At 45.0% G+C, this 22,036-nt stretch overlaps 1 protein-coding gene across 1 annotated transcript in view; it reads left to right on the top strand.

Annotated features, from left to right (window-relative positions):
• The first annotated feature begins 402 nt into the window (after positions 1-402).
• st8sia2 (ST8 alpha-N-acetyl-neuraminide alpha-2,8-sialyltransferase 2) overlaps positions 403-22,036 on the top strand; it is a 43,068-nt gene continuing 21,434 nt past the window's right edge. Inside the window, exons 1-3 of the mRNA XM_072565208.1 lie at positions 403-936; positions 8,134-8,196; positions 20,448-20,582. Coding sequence (XP_072421309.1) covers positions 839-936; positions 8,134-8,196; positions 20,448-20,582 — 296 coding nt within the window. The 5' untranslated portion in view covers positions 403-838. The remainder of the gene's footprint in view (positions 937-8,133; positions 8,197-20,447; positions 20,583-22,036) is intronic.

The raw sequence follows: 22,036 nt of genomic DNA, 5'->3' as shown, positions 1-22,036 counted from the left end.
GCAGCGGTTCAAGAAGGTAGCTCATCCCCACCTCCTCACGGGGCAACTAGGGACAAGGGCAGTAAATGCCGACCCAGCCAGTGACACCCATGTCCCACGAGTGAATTTTTAAAAAAGTGGAACAACAGTCGGAAAAATATACTGCGAAAAATCCTCTTTAACCCCTAAAAATAAATTGAAACTGCCCGGAACAAATTTTATTTGTTAATTTTTTTTACTGGTTTTAGCATCAAGTGGATTAATGTAGAAAATGGAATCTCGTGCCCAGTCCCGGACAATAGCCTTATGACTTTAAAGTTGTCAATAATTTGACTGGGTTGGAAATAGGCGGTACACCAGATATACCTGGTTAGAAAGCTCCACATTGATTTTGAATTTTCTTGTAAAGGTTGGGCGGCAGGGTTGTTAAACTGAAATGGGTGAACTGGGAGAAGGCTGGTTTCCACTTTAAGTGCAGCCGTTCCTCATGTTGTAGGTGACACGCCAGTCACCCCTCGTCTTTCCAATCCCTCTAACCTCTGCTAATGAACGTGAACTGGGAGAGTCAGGAGTCCCTCCAGACTCGGGAAACCTTGGAAACGCAGGGAGGAGGAGGAGGAGGAAGAGAGGAGACGCAATCGGGAATTGGGCAGTTGGATTGCAGAGAGTGCATTGAGCTGGGTTTGAATGGGAGACTCACACAGACACAGAGCCCAAACATATCCAGGGAAACCGTGCAGGCACACCGTCCAGGATCAGCAACGCAACTTGTTGTTGGAGAGGCCAGTGTCGACAGTTCCCAGCTCCCTGCGCCCACTTCCAAAAGTCTCTCTTTGTAACCATCACAAAGTGACACAGAATGCGCCTGGAATTCAGCGGCTGGTTGTTCGGGCTGCTCACTATCCTCGCAATCCTTCTTATCCTGGCTGATATTTCCAAAGTGGAGATGGAATTCGGGTAAACGTGTTCCTCTATTTACTCGCGATGTGCTTTTCTCGGCCGAGGTGTCAGTTTGACCTTCTAGGATTTGTTTACAGATGGAGAGATGGTTATAAAGCGGCGCGGGGGTGTTTCACAATTTCTTTTGTCCGCTTTTAAACGCTGCTGCCTTGTGTTACTTTAGTTAATGATTTCCCCATCGAGAGGCAGGCTTCGGGTTCCTGGCTGCTCTTTGTATTGTTCCTCCCCTATAACTCGTTTGAATCAGATGGAAAGTGAATTGATTCTGCGACAGAGTGCGAATGTGCCCCTGTCCCAGACAGACGCTGGGTTAGTTGACCGTTTCTCCTTTAGGAATGTTGTCCCTTCCTTCTCTGTCCCTTCCTTGTATCTTGCCACCATTCTCTTTGTCTGTGATTTCTTCATTCCCCTCCCTCCTTTTCCTCCCTTTGGTTCTCTTTGTTTCAATCTCTCATCACTCCCAATAAAATTATCTTTCATTGACTACCTTCTGTTTTCTTTTCATATCTGGATCCTTCCCTGATCTCTGACTTTGTCTCAGTCTCTTGCTCTTTTGTATGTCTCTCTGTCTTTCACACCCCTCTTTTTCCGGTCTGCCTCTCAGTCTCTGTACCTCTCTCTTCTAGGCTTATTTGTTTATTCTGTTCCCTACTCCTATCTACTGTTGTCTGTGTGTGTATTTGTGTTCTATCTTTCTGTATCTCTGGCATTAGTAATTCGCCCTGTTTTCAGTGCCTTCCCATGGCAGTTCACCATCATTTGGTACAACATTTGTGTCACTTAAACATGAAAGCAAACTGTTCAATGTGACAGTCTGTCTACATTTTCATTGCAATCTGCACTGAGTAACCATCTCTCGCATTACAGGGGGACGTGAAATCAGAGGCAGGAGACAGTGTCTCTGATTTTCACGAAAACAATTACACTTCATCTCATTTTCCAATTTTATCTATTTTTTAAAAAAAATTACTATTAGGGATGTATGAGAGACTTTTTGATCTCATTGTGAAAAGTGGAGCGCCAGGGGAGAATATTCCAGTTTCTGTTTTCCTGGGCATTTTGGGAGGATTCACCTGTGAAAATCTCTGCGAGAAGATTGTGTCTGACCTTAGCATTCTTCGTTTCTTCTCCATGTTGATTTAATAGTTTGTCTTCTCTTATTTCTGAAGGGCTCCACAATCTTAATTCAATCTCTCTGAATTATTTTCCCTAGTTGTACATCTCAAGCCTGTATCTCCTGCTTCATCCTGGACTCAATGGGCCAAATGGCCTCATTCTGCTCCTATATCTTATGGTCTTGTGGATTACTGATCAATCCCCATTTCTTCCACTGAGTATTCAGTCCCTACATTGTCCATGTTTGAAACTCTTGGCTTTCAGAGATCCCAGCTGCCTATGAGTTGGGCGGTGTAGTAGCTTAGTGGTTAGCACTGCTGTCTCACAGTGCTACGGACACAGATTCAACTCCACCATTGGCTGACATTTTGTATGAAGTTTGAATATTCTCCCCATGGCTGCATGGGTTTCCTCTGGGTACAATGCTTTCTTCCCACAGTCTAATGGTGGATTGGCCATGCTAAATTGACCATAGTCTCCAGGGATGTGCAGTCTAGGTGGGTTAGCCATGGCAGATATGGGGGGAGTCTGGATGGAATGCTCTTTGGAGGGTTGATGTGAACTCTATGAGCTGAATGGCCTGCTTCTACATATTCTTTGGGTCTTATTAATCCTTCAACTAACATGATTAAATCACGGTGATCTGGCTATGATTATGTTGCTGTTTGTGGGATCTTGCTGTGCATAGATTGGCTGCTGAGTTCCCTACATTGCCTTTTAAAAATTACTCACTAGGTTGTGAAGCACTTTAGGATGGCTCAAGGTTGTGAAAGGTGGTATATAATTTATTTTAGAATTACACTGCCCTGCTGCCTCTAAGTCTTCTTAAAATCCCCTTTCCCAGTTTAGGATCCTACCATTTGCTCAGTATTTTCCTTTCTACCCCAGTGCTACTGGGCACACTTCCCTACCTGAGGAGTGTGACAGGACAAGCGATGTTCAGTTCTGTCTCACAGGGATTGCCAACTAACTAGTTATGGAACAGACCCTTCAGAAATTTCTTAACAGGAACCAGGCACAGGGCACAGTTCTTCTGCCATGTACCAAGAAAGTCTGTGCCATGAAACAGCTGGGCACAACCAATCAGCCTGGATTTCATCTTCTCACCTGTCTTGATTCCTTGCATTCTGATAGTTTTAATATGTCTGACTTCAGGTCATTTACTGTCACTGAGGTTAATCTGGTAAAGTTTAACTTGTCCACTCATCCACTGGTACATTTGGTGAATGTGGTGCTGAACCACAGAATGGATGAAAGAACCAGAACCAATGATAATATTTCAGGGTGATGACCTATGCTCACAAATCCTGATGAGAGGTTATTGGCCTGAAACATTTGTTCAGATTCTCACTCCACAGACAAGACCGTAACCTGCTAAGTAATTCCTATCAAAAAGAAAATTGGTTTTATTACAGGTATTTTTAATTAAATTGCTCAAGAATGTTACTCGACACCTCTGGAGCAAGTGGGAATTGAACCCACCCTCCAAGCTCAGAGATAAGGACATTACCACAGTGCCACAAGAGCCCTTCCAGCATATTTTTCTTGTTCCTTCTTCCAGATTGTCAACATCTGCAGTCATTTGTGTTTGTTACATCGTTAACTCCTGCTCACTGCTGATTTGAGCTTGAATATCAATTGAAGTGCAGTTCACAGCATCTCTAGGTAAACCTGCTGAGAGATGTCATTATACACCTCTGGAACAGGTGGGACTTGAACTCCAGGTCTTCTGACTCAGAGGTCTGGACACTACCACAGCACCACTAGAGTCCCTTTCATTGTTAGACTTTAATAGGTTAAAAAGCTCCAGCTGGAGTTATGGAGTAACATGAACAACATCCTATTGCATCGAAACACCAAAGGTTAATGTGCAGCTGGAGAACCAAAAAAAAGACAGGTTTGTGAAAACATTGTTCTTTGACATTAGAGGGTCGGGAAAATTGCACTCAAATAAAGCCTTCCAATCCCTGAGTTGGTAGCATTGCGTCAGCATGTTAGTACTTGCTAAGGGTTAAGACCTTGGAGGTCACAGGACCCAGAGAACATGGTGGCCCAGCTGTTGATAGTGTGACAGGGAGGGGAGATGGGCACATATTCACCCTCTTTTTTGTTGGAAATAGCAGGAAAACAATACGTGCACGGAGTTGGCAGTATACCTTTAAACAACTAATTTCTTTCGGGTGAATCAAAGGGACCTGCTCTGATTCAGACTCATTCATCAGGCATACTGTACACCCTGGATAATGGCATCTGGTGCCCCTCATTGAACAAGATGAGCAATGAGGATTTTTAACCCACCTCGACCATTTCTACACACAGCCTAAAGATTTGTCTTTGAATCCGAAGTGTGGAGACATTGACTGTAGTACTGACAGTCTCACGTGCAGACACCTGCCATACTTGACTGTTATGGGTGCAACACTGCAGCAATACTTGGCCAAGATTGGAGACAGTAAGACCCTCCAAACGAATAGGGGTTTTCAGTATGTAACACAGTTAACAATTTTAAATGGAATTCATAACTGGCACTTGTGCCAACTCTACCATCTTGTTTCTGGCAATAATAAAGTCCACTTGCATTGGAAAAAAAAATGTCACTGCTGTCTAACAGTTGGTGGGGGCCCATGCCCAAATTTTATAGGTGCATTATCTTTCAAAACACTTTTGCATTAATCGGCCCCCTCTTGAAATGTCTCCTTATATATGCCTTGACTCTTTTCACTCATTAGGAGTAATCTCTCAGAGCACTTTCTCATAAAGAGGAAGAGGAGATGTGGAAATTATTGCTGCCTATTAATCCTATCAATTTCTTCTCTTCATGTGTAACATTGACTGCCCTTTCTTGTTGCTGACCATCTACCCCAGGACAATTAGAATCGAGAATCTTCAAAAAAAACTCAGCATCAGCTGACCAACAGCTCAACCCCCACCAGATATCGGCTGAGCTCTGGCAGGTCATAACCTAGACCGAACCTAATCTGTAGGTGTACTTAACATTCCAGCATTTGGTTGGGCAAAAGTAGGAGGAAAACCCCTTAATGTTTGCTAGAAAGACTTTTAGTTTGTGAGTATGTTTTAATACTGTTATTAAATTATACAGTTATTAACATGACATAGAGTCACTCACAGCAAGACCCCACGCCACAACTCTCAAGTAGGTGTAGATATCTTCTAATCAATCTGTTCAGAAATGTTACTACACCCCTCCAGGGAATTGAACCCAGGGCTGCCTAGATAGATGTAGGTACACTAACACTGCACCGCAAGAGCCCTTCCCAGGTACTTCAATGATACAGGTCTTACTTATCTCTTTCTTTTTAATATATCCAGAGGTGCTCTTGCACACAATTGAACATTTTCCTCCCATCATCACACATAGCCTTTTTCCATTGATTAATCACCACCTGTAAACTGCTAGCATTTCCAGTTGAATAATTTTACATCCAAAGCCTGTTAAGGCCAATGATGTGAGGGCGCTATGTTGGACTGGGGTGGACAAAGTCAGAAGTCTGACGACACCAGATTAGAGTCCAGCAGGTTTATTTGAAATCACAGCACTCTGAAAGCTTGTGATTTCAAATAAACCTGTTGGCCTATAACCTAGTGTTGTCAGACTTCTGACTTTGTTAAGGGCAATGCAGACTATGAAAGGTAAAGGAGAGAGAGAGGGAGGGACTAAATGGAAATGGGGCAGAGGAAGAGATCTTACTTCTCTATTAATTTCAACCTCATAAGAATTAATTAAAGGCCTCCTCCCTCCAGGCTACAATTTACTCATCTGCAAACAGATGATCCACCCAACAGTTAATCTGTTTATAATCGAGGACATGTACGGATGGGTCAACCTCGGTTCATGACACCCATCAGAGAATCTGTCCCACCCACAAATCACTTGCCTGAAACCTGGATTGCCCTTCCAGCAGCAGCCACAGCCTTGTCCCATTGCTGCTGTTGTACAAAGATTTGAAAGTGTTATTACCAAGGAATGCCTTCAGTACTAACAACCTAAGATGTTGGCATACAGACTAGGTTAGAGATCAGCTTAGGATTGTTAAGGACAAGGGCAGTTAATACTTGGGAATGTCACCACCTACAAGTGCCCCTTCAAGCCACGCACCATCCTGTCTTGAACCTGTATTGCCAATCCTTCACTATTACTGCAACAGAATCCTGGAGCACCCTTCAAAACAGCACTGTGAGCATCTCACAACAAACATGAGAGAGAGGACCAAATTACAATGGAATTGGAGAAAACCACTCCTTAAATATGTGCTTCAATGAGCCTCAGCTGCTCTGTTATTTCTGGAACATGTTCTGATTCATTCTTAAAGGGGCCTTCATTTATAATATGGTCAGTTGCTACAATACTTGAGGAATATTACTAACAAGGCAAGTAAAGTAATTGCATGATAGTTCTCAAAATGTTCCTCTAACCAACCTGGTCAGACATATTATTAAACCCCTCAATAGCAGATGGGACTTGAACCTGGGCCTCCTGATCTGCATTGTTTTAACTGAGGAAGTAACCTAAAATTAAAATAATAGATGGAGGAATTTGAACAAAATCTGTCAGTATGTTTTACATTATTATCATGTGGCAAATTTTAAAGAATAGCTAAATTTAACACAAAAAGTTTTCAAAAAGTAACACTAAAAAGCAGAATCCCATCAAAATTTTAATTATTCTTTTATATTGGAAATCTTTGAAGTTTTGATTGAACAGGAAATAGGAATATGTTGTGGGATGGCTTTCTTTTATTCATTGACTGGATGTGGATATTGTTAGTAAGGTCAGTATCTATTGTCTGTTCCTAATTGCCCATAGAATCATAGAATCTCTACAGTGCAGAAACAGGCCATTTGGCTCATCAAGTCCACACTGACTCTCTGAAGAGCATCCCACCCAGACCCACCCCTTACCCTATCCTCATAGCCCCGTGTTTCCCATGGCTAATCCATCTAACCTACACATCCCTGGACACTATGGGCAATTTAGCATGGCCAATCCACCTAACCTACTCATCCATGGATACTGTGGGCAATTTCGCACGGCCAGTCCACCTAACGTAGACATTTTGGACTGGAGAAAGTGATGATCAGCCAGCTTTCTCAGTACAACTCAATGACTTTCCAGGCTATTGGCAGTTAAGAGTGTACACCATATCTTGGCCTAATAAGCTTGACACCATCCAGGTCAAGCAGCTGACTTGACTGATGCATCCCATTTAACACATTAAACATTTAATCCCTCCACTGCCAATTCAGTGGCAGTAGTGTGCACCACTCATAAGGTGCATTGCAATGAATCACTAGTGGTTCTTCAACAGCAGTTTCCAAACTTGTATGCTCTACCATCTAGAAAGCCAACGGTAGCCGATAAATAGGAACACCAGTGGTGGTGATTAATCGATGGAAAAATGCGCAGATAGTGGGAGGAAAATGTTTAAGTGTGTAAAAGGGCACCTTTGGATATATAAAACACAGAGAGAAATAAGCACTTTATCACCGAACAATTGGAAGTTCACCTGCGAGCTGCTTACCATCCTGATTTGGAAATATCTATCACTGGGTCAAAATTCTGTGGTGTTCCTACATCCAACTAAGTGCAATGGTTCAAGAAGGTAGCTCACCACCAACTTCTAAAGGGCAATTAGGAATGGGCAGTAAAGGCAGCCACACCCACATCCCATGAAGATTCAATGAAAGGTTGGAATGATACATTTCCTTCCTTACAGCGCATTCATGAACAAGTGGATTTTATGGCAATCCCAGTTATTTCACGGTCATCTTTACGAACGTTAACCTTTTGTCTCAGAATTAGTAGAGTGCCCTCTTTTCTGTGTTGGGACTTGAACCACGGTCTTCTGGTCGTTGGTCTGGATTTCTGGAAGGGAGCAGTATTCAGAGGAACAGTGACCGTCGTATTATTTATCACGTAGAAAAACTTGATGAAAAGAGAAAGATTAGAGGTCGGGGCTAAGGGAAAGATCAAAGAGAATATTTCTTTCTTTCACCTTCCAGTCAAAGAGTTGAGTGAGACTGTGTGAGCTGTGAATATATATTCTTTATTCCCTGTAGATTTTCAAATGGAAGGATGGCAATGAGACCAGCCAAGGATTCTCTGCAGAATAAATGCTGTAGGTATGTAAGTTGTGGACATATTCACATTTTTACTCTTTAATTGGGACCATGAGATTTGCATCCCTAGCAAAGATCACAATCCCAAACACTGTCTTGCTTGTGGATGATGTTATTGAGTAATTCGATGTTATTGAGAGATGGCCCTAGGTCTATGCCTGTAATCTCCTCACAGGTTATAAATTTCTCTTGCAGCGCTGGGCATTTATGAAATGTAGATCAGGCATCTCTGCACAAGAAACGATTGAAACATAGACACAATAATTCCACCTTCATGGGGCCCTACTCCTCAATGACATTGCCAAACATTTCCAAGATGTTAGGAAATGAGGACCATCACAAAATCACAAATTGATCGACATCCCAAAGCCAGGAAAGTTGTGAACAGAGGCTCCCAATATGCAGTTTACAAATGGTCTACTGAGGGTCAAAGGTGAAAGGAGAGGTCATAGCTCCCTCAACTTAAGGAGAGTCCAATCAGTGGCTTGATTGAAGAAGGCAAGTCAAAGGAACCAAAGTCTGTTTAAATGTAAACAGAAAATGCTGGAAATTCTCAGCTGGTTAGATGGCATGTGTGGAGAAAGAAGCTACATGTTGATGTTTTGATGGGGTATCTTCAAGGATTAATGAGAGTTCAGGAGTGCACTCTGGTGTCCTGGAGATTATCTGTTCTCCAACCAATGCCTCAAGTTAATGTTGTTCATGGGATCTTGCTGTGCTTAAATTGACCCGCACATTTCCTACATTGCAACAGCGCAGCAACTACTCTTCAAAATGTATTTAACTGGGACTTTTCCTGGTGTTGAATGGTGACATGTAGATGCAAATCCCCTTTCTCTCTCTACACACCATCCTGACTTGGAAATATATAATGATCCCCTCACCATTGCTGTGTTAAAAGTCTGGAACGTCCTTCCTAGTAGCACTATGGGTGCCTCTACAGCTGAAAGACTTTATCCAAGGCAATTTGGGATGGGCAATAATTGCTGCTGTAGCCAGTGACACATCCAATAAACAAATAAAGCAAACTTGTAATTCTTAGACTCCAAATTATAGACCATTTACACAGCGGCTTCTCAGCTGACGTCTAGCTATCACGCTGTTTACACGGAGTTTCAGGCATGGCACTGCAAATATCATCTTGTCGCTCTGTCTCCAGCCTGTTCACATACACAACATTCCTCTGGGGTTTAAGCAGATACTAATGTGTCTCTGCAGAGCCTGTCACTGGCACATGTTGTGAATGTTCTCCCACTGCTGTTTGTATTTCACAGCATCACACACTATTGTCAGCAACCAACCCTCACTTTGAGTGTGATTTCTGCATGGGCTGTGAGTTTCTGCATTGGGTCTTATGTGACTGAGCAGATTCTCAACTCCCATATCTTTGGGAACATGGGGCAGGATGTCTCAAATGGTCGTGAGATCTGGAGGGCAGGATTTAAGTTACTTCCTTTTCCTTCTCTTCCACCAATTTGCCTCATCATTAAGTCATCAGGACTCCATGAGACTAAGATGTCAGAGCAGAAGTAGGCAGTTCAGCCTATCACAGTTGCCCTGCCATTCAATGACATCATGGTTGATCGGATAATCCTCAACTCCACTTTCCTCCTTTTACCCTTACTGATTAAAAAGCTGCCTGTCTCAACTTTGAATATACATAATGACCCAGCTTTGACAGCCCTCTGTGGTAAAGAATTCACTACCCACTGGGAGAAAAGGATCCTCCTTATCCCTGTCTTAAATATGCAACTCCTCATTCCAAGATGATGCCCTCTCATCCTAGAGGGACTTGGGGAAACAATCTGTCCACATCTTCCTTTCAAGTCCTATAAGAATTTTATGTTTCATTAAGGCCACCTTTCATTCTTCGCTATCCTACAGGGTACAGATCCAATTTACTCAACCTCTCCTCTTTAGGCATTTGGAGGGTCTGCCTTATGTGCCCTCCCTGCTCTGCATCCATTGCCAATCTATTTTTCCTTAGATAAGGGGCTCTGAACTGTTCAGTGTTCCAGCTGTGGTCTGACTTGTGTTTCATACAGTTTTAGCACGTCCCTACTTTTCCCACTGAAATAAAGTCCAACGTCCCATTTGCCCGACCTTTTTCACTTACGATGGCAAATGTACCAGCTGCAAGTTCCTCCCAAAGTCAGGCGCTACCCTGACTGAGAACTACATCACCATTTCCTCATGGTCACTGTGTCAAAATCCTGCAACTCCCTCCTGTTGGCTCTGGAAAGGTAACAGAAGGTAGCTCATCCCCACATTCTTAAGGGTAATTAGCGATGGACAATAAGTGCTGACCCAGTCAGCGACATCTATATCCTGGAAGTGGATGCAAAAGTTAATAAGTGTGATGTAGCTCTTTGGACAAGTTGCAGCCATTGTGAATAATTGATAGCAAGTTGCTGCCAGCTGAGATCATTCCAATTGTCAAGGTGAGAAAAGTTCTGGATTAGTGGTGCTGGAAGAGCACAGCCATTCAGGCAGCATCCAAGGAGCTTCGAAATCGATGTTTCGGGCAAAAGCCCTTACTCACTGCCCTATCACTGTGGTGACTGTAACTCACTGCCCTGACACTGTGATCTCTGTAGGGCTTTTGTCCGAAACGTCGATTTCGAAGCTCCTTGGATGCTGCCTGAACTGCTGTGCTCTTCCAACACCACTAATCCAGAATCTGGTTTCCAGCATCTGCAGTTATTGTTTTTACCAGGGTATGAAAGTTGCAATTGCACTAGCTGTGTCTCTGTGACTGTAATGTAAAACAGGGTGAATTCGACAGCACCAGTTATGTAGTGGGTGTCAACAGGAGTAGGCCATTCAGCCCATCGAGTCTGCTGCACTGTTTAATACAATCATGACTGATCAAATAAGTAAAACCATTTCGGTTCATATTAATCTAGGAAGTGTGGACTGGTTGGAAATCTGAGCCAGTCTTGCATATCTACCTATAATGCACCGCAGAATAAAGACCTGATCCAGCAGAAGATAAACCCTGTTGTTTAAGGTAAATTGGAAGCAGTTGGACCAGTACAGTTATCCCCAATGTGTGACACCAGTTGTCACTAATAGGTGAATGTGAGGACTGCAGATGCTGGAGATCAGAGCTGAAAATGTGTTGCTGGAAAAGCGCAGCAGGTCAGGCAGCATCCAAGGAACAGGAGAATCGACGGTTCGGGCATAAGCTCTTCTTCAGGAATGAGGAAAGTGTGTCCAGCAGGCTAAGATAAAAGGTAGGGAGGAGGGACTTGGGGGAGGGGCGTTGGAAATGCGATAGGTGGAAGGAGGTCAAGGTGAGGGTGATAGGCTGGAGTGGGGTGGGGGCGGAGAGGTCAGGAAGAAGATTGCAGGTTAGGAAGGCGGTGCTGAGTTCGAGGGATTTGACTGAGACAAGGTGGGGGGAGGGGAAATGAGGAAACTGGAGAAATCTGAGTTCATCCCTTGTGGTTGGAGGGTTCCTAGGCGGAAGATGAGGCGCTCTTCCTCCAACCGTCGTGTTGCTATTGTCTGGTGATGGAGGAGTCCAAGGACCTGCATGTCCTTGGTGGAGTGGGAGGGGGAGTTGAGGTGTTGAGCTACGGGGTGGTTGGGTTGGTTGGTCCGGGTGTCCCAGAGCTGTTCTCTGAAACGTTCTGCAAGTAGGCAGCCTGTTTCCCCAATATAGAGGAGGTCACATCGGGTGCAGCGGATGCAATAGATGATGTGTGTGGAGATGCAAATGAATTTGTGGCGGATATGGCGTTTAGCCTCAGTGGTAAGGGAGGCGCGGTAGTAGTTTGGCGAAGGGAGGCGCGGTAGTAGTTTGGCGCACCAACCTTTACACCACTGAGGCTAAACGCCAGCTCGCGGACACCACCTCCTACTGCCTCCTTGACCATGACCCCACCTCCCACCACCAAACCATCATCTCCCAGACCATCACCTCAGGGGATCTCCCATCCACCGCTTCCAACCTCATAGTCCCACAACCCCGCACTGCCCGTTTCTACCTCCTGCCCAAAATCCACAAACCTGACTGCCCCGGCCGACCCATTGTCTCAGCCTGCTCCTGCCCCACTGAACTTATCTCTGCATACCTTGACAAGGTCCTGTCCCCATTAGTCCAAGAACTCCCCACCTACGTTCGGGACACCACCTACGCCCTCCACCTCCTCCATGATTTGCGCTTCCCCGGTCCCTAACGCCTTATCTTCACCATGGACATCCAGTCCCTGTACACCTCCATCCCCCATCACGAAGGACTCAAAGCCCTCCAATTCTTCCTTTCCCGCCGTACCAACCAGTACCCTTCCACTGACACCCTCCTTCGACTGACTGAACTGGTCCTCACCCTGAACAACTTCTCTTTCCAATCCTCCCACTTTCTCCAAACCAAAGGAGTAGCCATGGGCACCCACATGGGCCCTAGCTATTCCTGCCTCTTCGTAGGATATGTGGAACAGTCCATCTTCCGCAGCTACACTGGCACCACCCCCCACCTTTTCCTCCGCTACATCGATGACTGTATCGGCGCTGCCTCGTGCTCCCACGAGGAGGTTGAACAGTTCATCCACTTTATCAACACCTTCCACCCCGACCTCAAATTCACCTGGACCGTCTCAGACTCCTCCCTCCCCTTCCTAGACCTTTCCATTTCTATCTCTGGCGACCGATCAACACGGACATTTAATATAAACCGACCGACTCCCACAGCTACCTAGACTACACCTCCTCCCACCCTGCCCCCTGTAAAAACGCCATTCCATATTCCCAATTCCTTCGTCTCCGCCGCATCTGCTCTCAGGAGGACCAGTTCCAAAACCGTACAACCCAGATGGCCTCCTTCTTCAAGGACCGCAATTTCCCCCCAGACATGGTCGACGATGCCCTCCACCGCATCTCTTCCACTTCCCGCTCTTCCACCCTTGAGTCCCGCCCCTCCAACCGCCACCAGGACAGAACCCCACTGGTCCTCACCTACCACCCCACCAACCTCCATGTACAGCATATCATCCACCGTCATTTCTGCCACCTCCAAACGGACCCCACCACCAGGGACATATTTCCCATCCCTCCCCTATCAGCGTTCTGAAAAGACCACTCCCTCCGTGACTCCCTCGTCAGGTCCACACACCCCACCAACCCAACCTCCACTCCCGGCACCTTCCCCTGCAACCGCAAGAAATGCAAAACTTGCGCCCACACCTCCCCCCTTACTTCCCTCCAAGGCCCCAAGGGATACTTCCATATCCGCCACAAATTCACTTGCATCTCCACACACATCATCTATTGCATCCGCTGCACCCGATGTGGCCTCCTCTATATTGGGGAAACAGGCCGCCGACTTGCGGAACGTTTCAGAGAACACCTCTGGGACACCCGGACCAACCAACCCAACCACCCCGTAGCTCAACACTTCAACTCCCCCTCCCACTCCACCAAGGACATGCAGGTCCTTGGACTCCTCCATCACCAGACCATGGCAACACGACGGTTGGAGGAAGAGCGCCTCATCTTCCACCTAGGAACCCTCCAACCACAAGGGATGAACTCAGATTTCTCCAGTTTCCTCATTTCCCTTCCCCCCCACCTTGTCTCATTCAAATCCCTTGAACTCAGCACCGCCTTCCTAACCTGCAATCTTCTTCCTGACCTCTCCGCCCCCACCCCACTCCGGCCTATCCCCCTCACCTTGACCTCCTTACACCTATCGCATTTACAACGCCCCTCCCCCAAGTCCCTCCTCCCTACCTTTTATCTTAGCTTGCTGGACACACTTTCCTCATTCCTGAAGAAGGGCTTATGCCCGAAACGTCGATTCTCCTGCTCCTTGGATGCTGCCTGACCTGCTGCACTTTTCCAGCAACACATTTTCAGCACTAGTAGGTGAATGCATGGCCTAATGTGGCAATGAGTCGAGAGTGTGGTGCTGGCAAAGCACAGCTGGTCAGGCAGCATCTGAGGAGCAGGAGAGGTGTCATTTCGGGCATAAGCCCTTCATCAGCCAATGCAACCATTTTCATATTACAGTTTTCCTCAGCCAGAACAACAATAACAATGCTACAATTAGCCAGGATTACTACTCAAACTCTCTGATCAGTTACCTCCACCCCCAGCCCCCCCACCGCCCCCCCACTCCCCAACCCAAGCTTGGACATACAACTGTTGTTTTAAAGCTGGACTCCACATTGCAATTTCTCTCATCCTTGAGGAATCCAGTGAGCAAATTTGAGAAAGGGAAAGGTTGTGACAACAGATATATGAAGAAATCAAAAGAATTCACCAACAATTTAAAAAATCCCAAATAATAAGCCTTATGGCAAAGCCAATTTGTGCTTTTTTGGTGAAGAGGCAGAGCTAGAGAGATGTAAAGATTCAGCCCCAAGTCATGATCATCAGGATGTGGGTGATGACTGGAGCTGACTTAAGGAGTAGCTTTTTACCCTTGGGTCACATCTGGTGGGTCACCTCTGGGTGGGGCACACTCCAAGCTGGCCTCAGTGAAATTCACATGAAAGCGATACATGGTAGTGAGGTGGGATTCAGCCTGGGGTTTCCTCACCTCAGAGTCTGCTTTCCTTCCCCGCTGTGCCTGCATCTTTCTTTCTCACCCCTTTCTCTCTCTTTCTCACCCCTTTCTCTCTCTTTCTCACCCCTTATCCCTCTATGTCCTTCTCTCCCCTCTCTGAGACTCCCTCACTCTGTTGCACCCCAGCCCCTTTAACTTCAAGAAGATTATCAGGGGGCGAGAAGTTTGCACTGTAGAGATTTCCTCCAGCGCTATTTACAGATTACTTACAGATTACAGATTACTTACAGTGTGGAAACAGACCCTTCGGCCCAGCAAGTCCACACCTACCTGCCGAATCGCAACCCACCCAGACCCATTCCCCTACATTTACCCCTTCACCTAACCTATGGGCAATTTAGCATGGCCAATTCACCTAACCTACGCATTTTTGGACTGTGGGAGGAAACCGGAGCACCCGGAGGAAACCCACGCAGACACGGGGAGGATGTGCAAACTCCACACAGTCAGTCGCCTGAGGCAGGAAATGAACCCAGGTTTCTGGCGCTGTGAGGCAGCAGTGCTAACCACTGAGCCACCGTGCCGCCCACAAGCAAACATTTCTCATTGAAATTAAAGTAGACAATTTTTAATTTCCCAGGGAGACTTAAAAGCAATTTGGCAAAGGCAATTCCTTTTTTGGAAATGAAATGAAATAATAATTAACAGGAGGGGATCTGGCAACCTGACTATCACTCCCTCCCATCCCCTCTATGTCATGACTCCGAGTTCCTCTCCATCTTCTAACTCTCATCAGCTTCCCCCCCCACAGGGTGACTCTAATCTCCTTCCCCTCCTCCCCAAACTGGAGTTTCCCTAACAGCCTCCTGATGCCAGAACCGTACCACACTCTCAGTGCCACAACTACAGGTCTCAAGCTGCAGTTACAGGCCAGGACTGAACTGTGTTCGTTGTTGATAAACTCACCTTACAGTAGCAGGGAAAGGAGCTCTGGGTGAAGGAGCAGCTCATTGCAAAAATCTTCCACTCCACGTTGACCTGTATTTGAAACTTCTGCTCTGTGATTAAGCTGTAAAGCTAAGCAGGTTTTGGGCCCTGTATGAACCATAGGCCATAGGGCCTACATCCCTGTGTTAAAGGAGGAAGTGAGGACTGCAGATGCTGGAGTTTTATCAGAGGTGAGAGTGTGGCGCTAGAAAAGCGCAGCAGGTCAGGCAACACCTGAGGAACAGAAGAATTGACGTTTCTGGCAAAAGCCCTTCATCAGGCATTCCTCATGCTCAAAACATCGATTCCGCTGCTCCTCAGATGCTACCTGACCTGCTGTACCTTTCTAGCACCACACTCTCATCGCTATGTTAAAGCCAGACCAGGCCCCAGTTGTGGTGCTCCCTTTAGGAACCCATGCACGAAGTGGGTCAGTACTGAAAAAGGGTGATTCCCCTTGTGAGAAATCCAAAATGAATTGGGGGGGGGGGAGGCATTGTTGCAGAGAATGGCCATCGCCCATTGAAGACACAGGTGAGGAAGAATGTCTTCTTTCAGAAGGTCATGAATCTAAACTTTTCTTCTACAGGAAGCTGTGGAGGCTTGGATATTGAATATATTCTAGGCTGTGATGGACACATCTTTGAACTCAAGGGAAATCACGAGGTTATGGGGAGCAAGCAGGAAAGTGGAATTGAGGCCAAGTTTGCATGAATCATGATTTTATCGAACAACAGAGCAGGTCTGAGGGATCTATTAGTGTCATAGAGTTGTACAGCACGGAAACAGACCTTTCGGTACAACTAAATATCCTAAACTGATCGAGGCCCACTTGCCAGGAATTGGCCCATATCCCTCTAAACCCTTCCTATTGGGTACCCTTCCAGATGTCTTTTGAATATTGTAATTATACCTGTCTGCACGACTTCCTCTGGCAGCTTGTTCCATACACGTACCACCCTCTGTGTGAAAAGGTTGCCCCTTAGCTCTGTTTTATATCTTTCCCCTCTCACCTTAAAGCTAAGCCCGTTAGTTTTGGACTCCCCTACACTAAGTTTAAAAAAAAGACCTTGGCTATTCACCCTATCGATGCCACTTATGATTTTATAAACCTCTCTAAGATCAACCCCTCAGCTTCCTACGCTCCAGAAAAAAATAGCCCCAGACTATTCAGTCTCTCCCTATAGCTTCCAGTCCGGCAACATGCTTGTAAATCTTTTCTGAGCACTTTAAAGTATTCTATATGCTCCTTAGATTTTAACAAATCTGAGGTCCCACAGGCACCTCTGCAATCCATTTGGCAGCAGGAGTCAGTGCCATAAGGAGCATTGGAGAGAAAAAGAAAGCAAGAATAAACAAACTGTAGAGAAACTGGCACCGGGAGCAGGACTGACTTGAGGTGTCGTTTTCAAAGTTGTCACGGTAAAAACAAGACACGACAGCTGAGATGGTCCCCAGCTGCTGTGTCCATTCATTCAGTGGAATCAAGCCGAAGCTGATGCCCAGAGCAGCATCAGACTTGCCTTAAATAGCAGGCTATTTCTGATTAAGATCCTTGGCCCCTACTGAGAGCAAAGGAGCTGAGCAATTGACCCTCTTTCACTTGGTTTGACCCTGCAGCTGCTCAGGCCTGGCTGATTTATCAGATGTGTTTTACTCCAGCACACCTCAGCCTTCACTAGTGAGAATATCCACTCCAGCACCCAGCTTATATCAGGTGGTCATTTTGAATTTGGTCCAAATATTGGTTCAACCTTTAAATAATGGTTTTAAACATATGATAACAGGAAAAATAATTTCGCATCGGAATCCCACAGGCCAGAATTCAAGGAGCATTTCAGCTCACTGGGAATGTTTGAAAAATCCACCTCCGGGATATGGGCGTCACTGACCAAGCCAGCATTTATTACCCATCCCTGGATACTCCTTGAGAAGAAGATGGTGAACTGCATTCTTGAATTGCTGCAGTTTATATGCTGTGGGTAGACCTGCAATGCCTTTAGGGAGGGAATTCCAAGAGTTTGACCCAGTGACAGTGAAGGAATGGCGATATATTTCCAAGTCCGACATCAATACAGGTTGATCAACTTTGCTTGCAGGAAGTAGCTTTTGGAATTGGTAAAGTGTGAACAAAATTTACGAACCTTTTACATGTCTAAATGTTGCCCACTGATTCTGATGGAAATTAAGCCTGTGCGTACACTTATGTGTGAACATGAATTGAGAATGGAGTCAGGCTAATCTGTGATGCTATCTCTGGTTGAATATCCATCAAACCCTCATGTACTGGGCTGGTGCACTAAGAAAAGTCCCCTGTGTTGGTATAGGAGGGCAACCAGCACCTACAGGACCAGCAAACGTCAACAGCAGGGGAATGCTGGGATTGTTTTCACTGCAGTGTAGGATGTTGAGGGGTGACCTTACTGAGGCTTATCTAATCATGAGGGACATTGATAAGGTGAATAGTCTTTTCCTTAAGGTGGGGGAGTTCAAAACCCGGGAGCATATTTTTAAGGTGAGAGGGCGTGAGGGCAACATTTTTTACATAGAGAGTGGTTCGTGTGTGGAATGATCTGCCAGAGGAAGTGATGGATGCAAGTACAGTTTCAACATTTTTTAAAAAATTTGAGTAAGTACATAAATAAGAAAGGTTTGGAGAGATATGGGCCACATTTAGACAAGCGGGACTAGTTTAGTTTGGACGCATGGAAAGCGTGAATTGGTTGGACCAAAAGGTTTGTTTCCATGCTATATGACTCTATGATGCGGAGGTGCTGGTGTTGGACTGGAATGGACAAAGTTAAAAATCACACAACACCAGGTTATAGTCCAACTGATGTTTCGGAAGTACCAGCTTTCAGAGCACTGCTCCTTTATCAGGTAGCTGTGGAGTAGGATCCTAGGACACAGAATATATATAAAAGACCATAGTGTCATACAGCTGTCCGAAGAGTTACCTGATGAAGGAGCAGTGCTCTGGAAGCTGATACTTCCAAACAAATCTGTTGGTCTAGAACCTGGTGATTTCTATCTATGACTCTAAGAAGAGGGATTTCCAGCGCTCTCTCTTTTCTTCCAAACATCAAAGATTAGTAAGGGATAAAAATGTTTCTTTTGAAATGACTTTGCTCCAACTCTGTGCCCAAAGTCTGATTTTTCCAGCAGTCCATAAAGTAATCCCGATTCAAAGAGCCAAATTGAAATATTTAAATGCAGGTCCTAAAATACATTTATGCCTCATCTGAAGCTATTTTAGTTCCCCGCTGCAGTGTGGCTGAACATTGAGCTGTCAGATGAGCTGTTCTGAATGGAATCACTGCAGGGTTGCCTCATATAAGGGAGACAACCCTTCCTTCCTCCCACTTATCCTACACTGTTCTTTTGCTGCCCACCCCCACCTTTTGTGACCCCCCTCAGCTCCTCTGAGAAATGAGCTGCCTTGCTTTAACCACCAAGGATTTACGTGCTGTTGGTTGCTGTTCATATGAACATAAAACCTGACTACATAAATGGCTTCATGACAACATCATCGGGCACATGGGCCAAATGCGTGATTTCTGCCTCCTCAAAGTTCGCCTGCCACCCTTCGGAGCTTTTGAACTTATTTTGTCACAGCCATGAGGGGAGTGCAGATGTGAAGGTCTGTGCAGGAGGAATCTGCGGGCAAGGCAGGAGCCATTAGCCATGAGCAACTCATGGGGAGCTCAGCAGATTTCAGAGGTGTGAGAGGCTGCAGGCAGTTGAATGAATATATAATTACTCCCCACGGTGCGAGTGCACAGCAGAGGGCTCTAACAGGGTCTGTGTATCAGAAGCACACAGCAGTGCTGACAGTCCGTGCAGAATGCAAACCAGTAGTGTCTCGCTGGGAGTCAAACCACAAACTGTAAGCAGCAAAGAATGATGCTGATCCTTATCCAGAAGGTAGACATCCTACACCCATCTACCAGCTTGCCTCTCTGTAGGAATATTCACAAACATATAAGCAATGCAATGTTATTTAGATTTTGTCTTGATGTAAAGCTTCTCTCCGGATATCAGATTTCCATTAAAGTTTTAAAAATCTGCATGTACATCCCTGTTACATCAGTGTAACAGACTCTAGATCAAAATATACAGGCCATAGATCAGTGGGCCAATAGCAACATTTATGCTTCATACAAGCACCTTTTTTATTTGCCTGTTTCATCAACATATCTTTCTATTCCTGTCTCGTTCCATGCTTACCTGGTTTTCCATGTATATACATTACTGCCATCCACCTCAATAACTCATGGGGGATTGAGTTTCACATTTTTACCACACTCTCGGTGAAGAATTTTTACCCTGGTTTACATTACTTAGATTCTTTAAAGAGCACTTTATTATATTGTTAAAAAAGTACAATGTCTTTCAGACAACTTGTTTGCTTGTTAAGTGATTTTTACACAGAGTAAGAGAGTCCAGTTTACAATCCTTGCAACTCCTGGTAATCCAATCCACCCAGCCCAGATTGTTTAGTTCCAGTTTTAATCATTTTTATGAATTGTTGAATTCTCCAGTTTGAAATCTGTGGGTTTGAAGATTACAAAAAGGGCTGGTTTTTAGTTTTCTCCTTAGTCAGGTTAATTAAAAATCAATCCATACTTCAGTTGTCCGTCTTTGTTAAAGAATTTCTGTGTGTGTGTGTGTGTGTGTTGGTTTTAGTCACCAGCATGAGAGCTCTTCAATTATTGCACTGTGCAGCTCTTTAAAATCAATGCTTGTAATTGCCCAGGGGACAAATAAGCACAAACACCTCATCCACTGTACCCCAGGAGAGGACTGGGAGGAAGGAGAACGTCCAACCACAGGCAAAACTTCTTGATATTCCAGAATGGAAGCATAATACAACGCTAACTGCAAGGATAAGGTAAACTCTTCAATTCAATTTCTAAGATTTGACTAATAAAATAAAAATACACATTAATAAGAAATTGAATGTAAGAGTAATAAGAGAAAAGATGTTGACTAATCTCACAAATCAAATTAAACAGCTAAAATTAAAGTTCTGATTCTTCTTCCTTGATCTTTTGAAAGGTTCAGCTTTGCTAAAATGGTTACCATCCGGTCCTTCCTAATGCTCTATCCTTTGTATACAAAACAGGAAAAAAACTATAGCTCTTATATTTCTATAGTTCCTTGCATGATAGCAGGACATTCCAAAGTGTTTCACCGTCATTGAAGTGCTCTTAAAGTGTGCATTGTGTTGCACAGCAGAAACCAGGACATCCACTATTTGCATGAAGTAAGATTCGACAAACACAATGAGGGCAATGATGACCTCATCTGTAATCAGATAATGACAAACAAAAGCAATGGAAATACTCAGTATTTCCAGCAGAATCTGCTGAGAGAAAGAGTTAACCCTTTGAGCTGAACTTTAGATCATAGACCACAGAATCTCTACATTGTGAAAACAGGCCCTTTGGCCCAACAAGTCCACACCAACCCTCTGAAGAGTAACCCAACCAGACCTATTCTCCTATCCTATTATCCTACATTTACCCTGACTAATGCACCTAACCTACGCATACCTGAACACCATGGGCAATCTTAGCATGGCCAATTCACCTAACCTGACCATTTTTGGATTGTGGGAGGAAACCGGAGCACTCTGAGGAAACCCATGCAGAATGTGCAAACCCCACACAGACAGTCGCCCAAAGGCTGGAATTGAACCTTGCTCCCTGACGCTGTGAGGCAGCAGTGCTAACCACTGAGCAGGTCGGCCATTTGGCCCATCAAGTCCACACCAACCCTCCAATAAACATTCTACCCTGACCCACCCCCTACCATATCCCTGTTATCCTGCATTTACCCTGGCTAATGAGATGATGCTGTCCAAGACATCAGTCTAGAGCACAACTGATGGAGGGTTGCACTGTTCAAGTGGTGTCTTTAGGATGAGACATTAAAAGAAACCTCCATCTGCTCTCTTTGATGAATGTAAAAGATCCCATGGCCCATGGGGGGATGGGGGGTTGGGATTGGTGGCATTTTCTTTCGTGACCCATACCTTATTTATCCTCAATCAGCATCACTGGAAATGACTGCCTGGTCATTATCTCTTTGCTCTTTGTGAAGCTTTCTGTATGCAATCATTTGTTGTGTTTTCTACATACCAACAGTGATTAAACTTCCACAGTACTTTGTTGTATGCAAAGGGCTTTGGAAAGTTGTAAAGGGTTTTGAAAAGTTCGAAAGTCAAGAAAGATGCTGTGGAAATGCAAGTATTTCTTTCTTTCTAATGAGCCATCAGCTTTACTACTCAGAAAATTAAAAGTGATTTGAGGAGTGTTGGATTGCTGACAAACTAATCATTAA

Source organism: Chiloscyllium punctatum, chromosome 48 (assembly GCF_047496795.1).
Source record: "Chiloscyllium punctatum isolate Juve2018m chromosome 48, sChiPun1.3, whole genome shotgun sequence".
Taxonomy (NCBI): domain Eukaryota; kingdom Metazoa; phylum Chordata; class Chondrichthyes; order Orectolobiformes; family Hemiscylliidae; genus Chiloscyllium; species Chiloscyllium punctatum.
The sequence above is the reverse complement of the archived record's forward strand: the minus strand, read 5'-3'. Positions and strand labels throughout refer to the sequence as shown.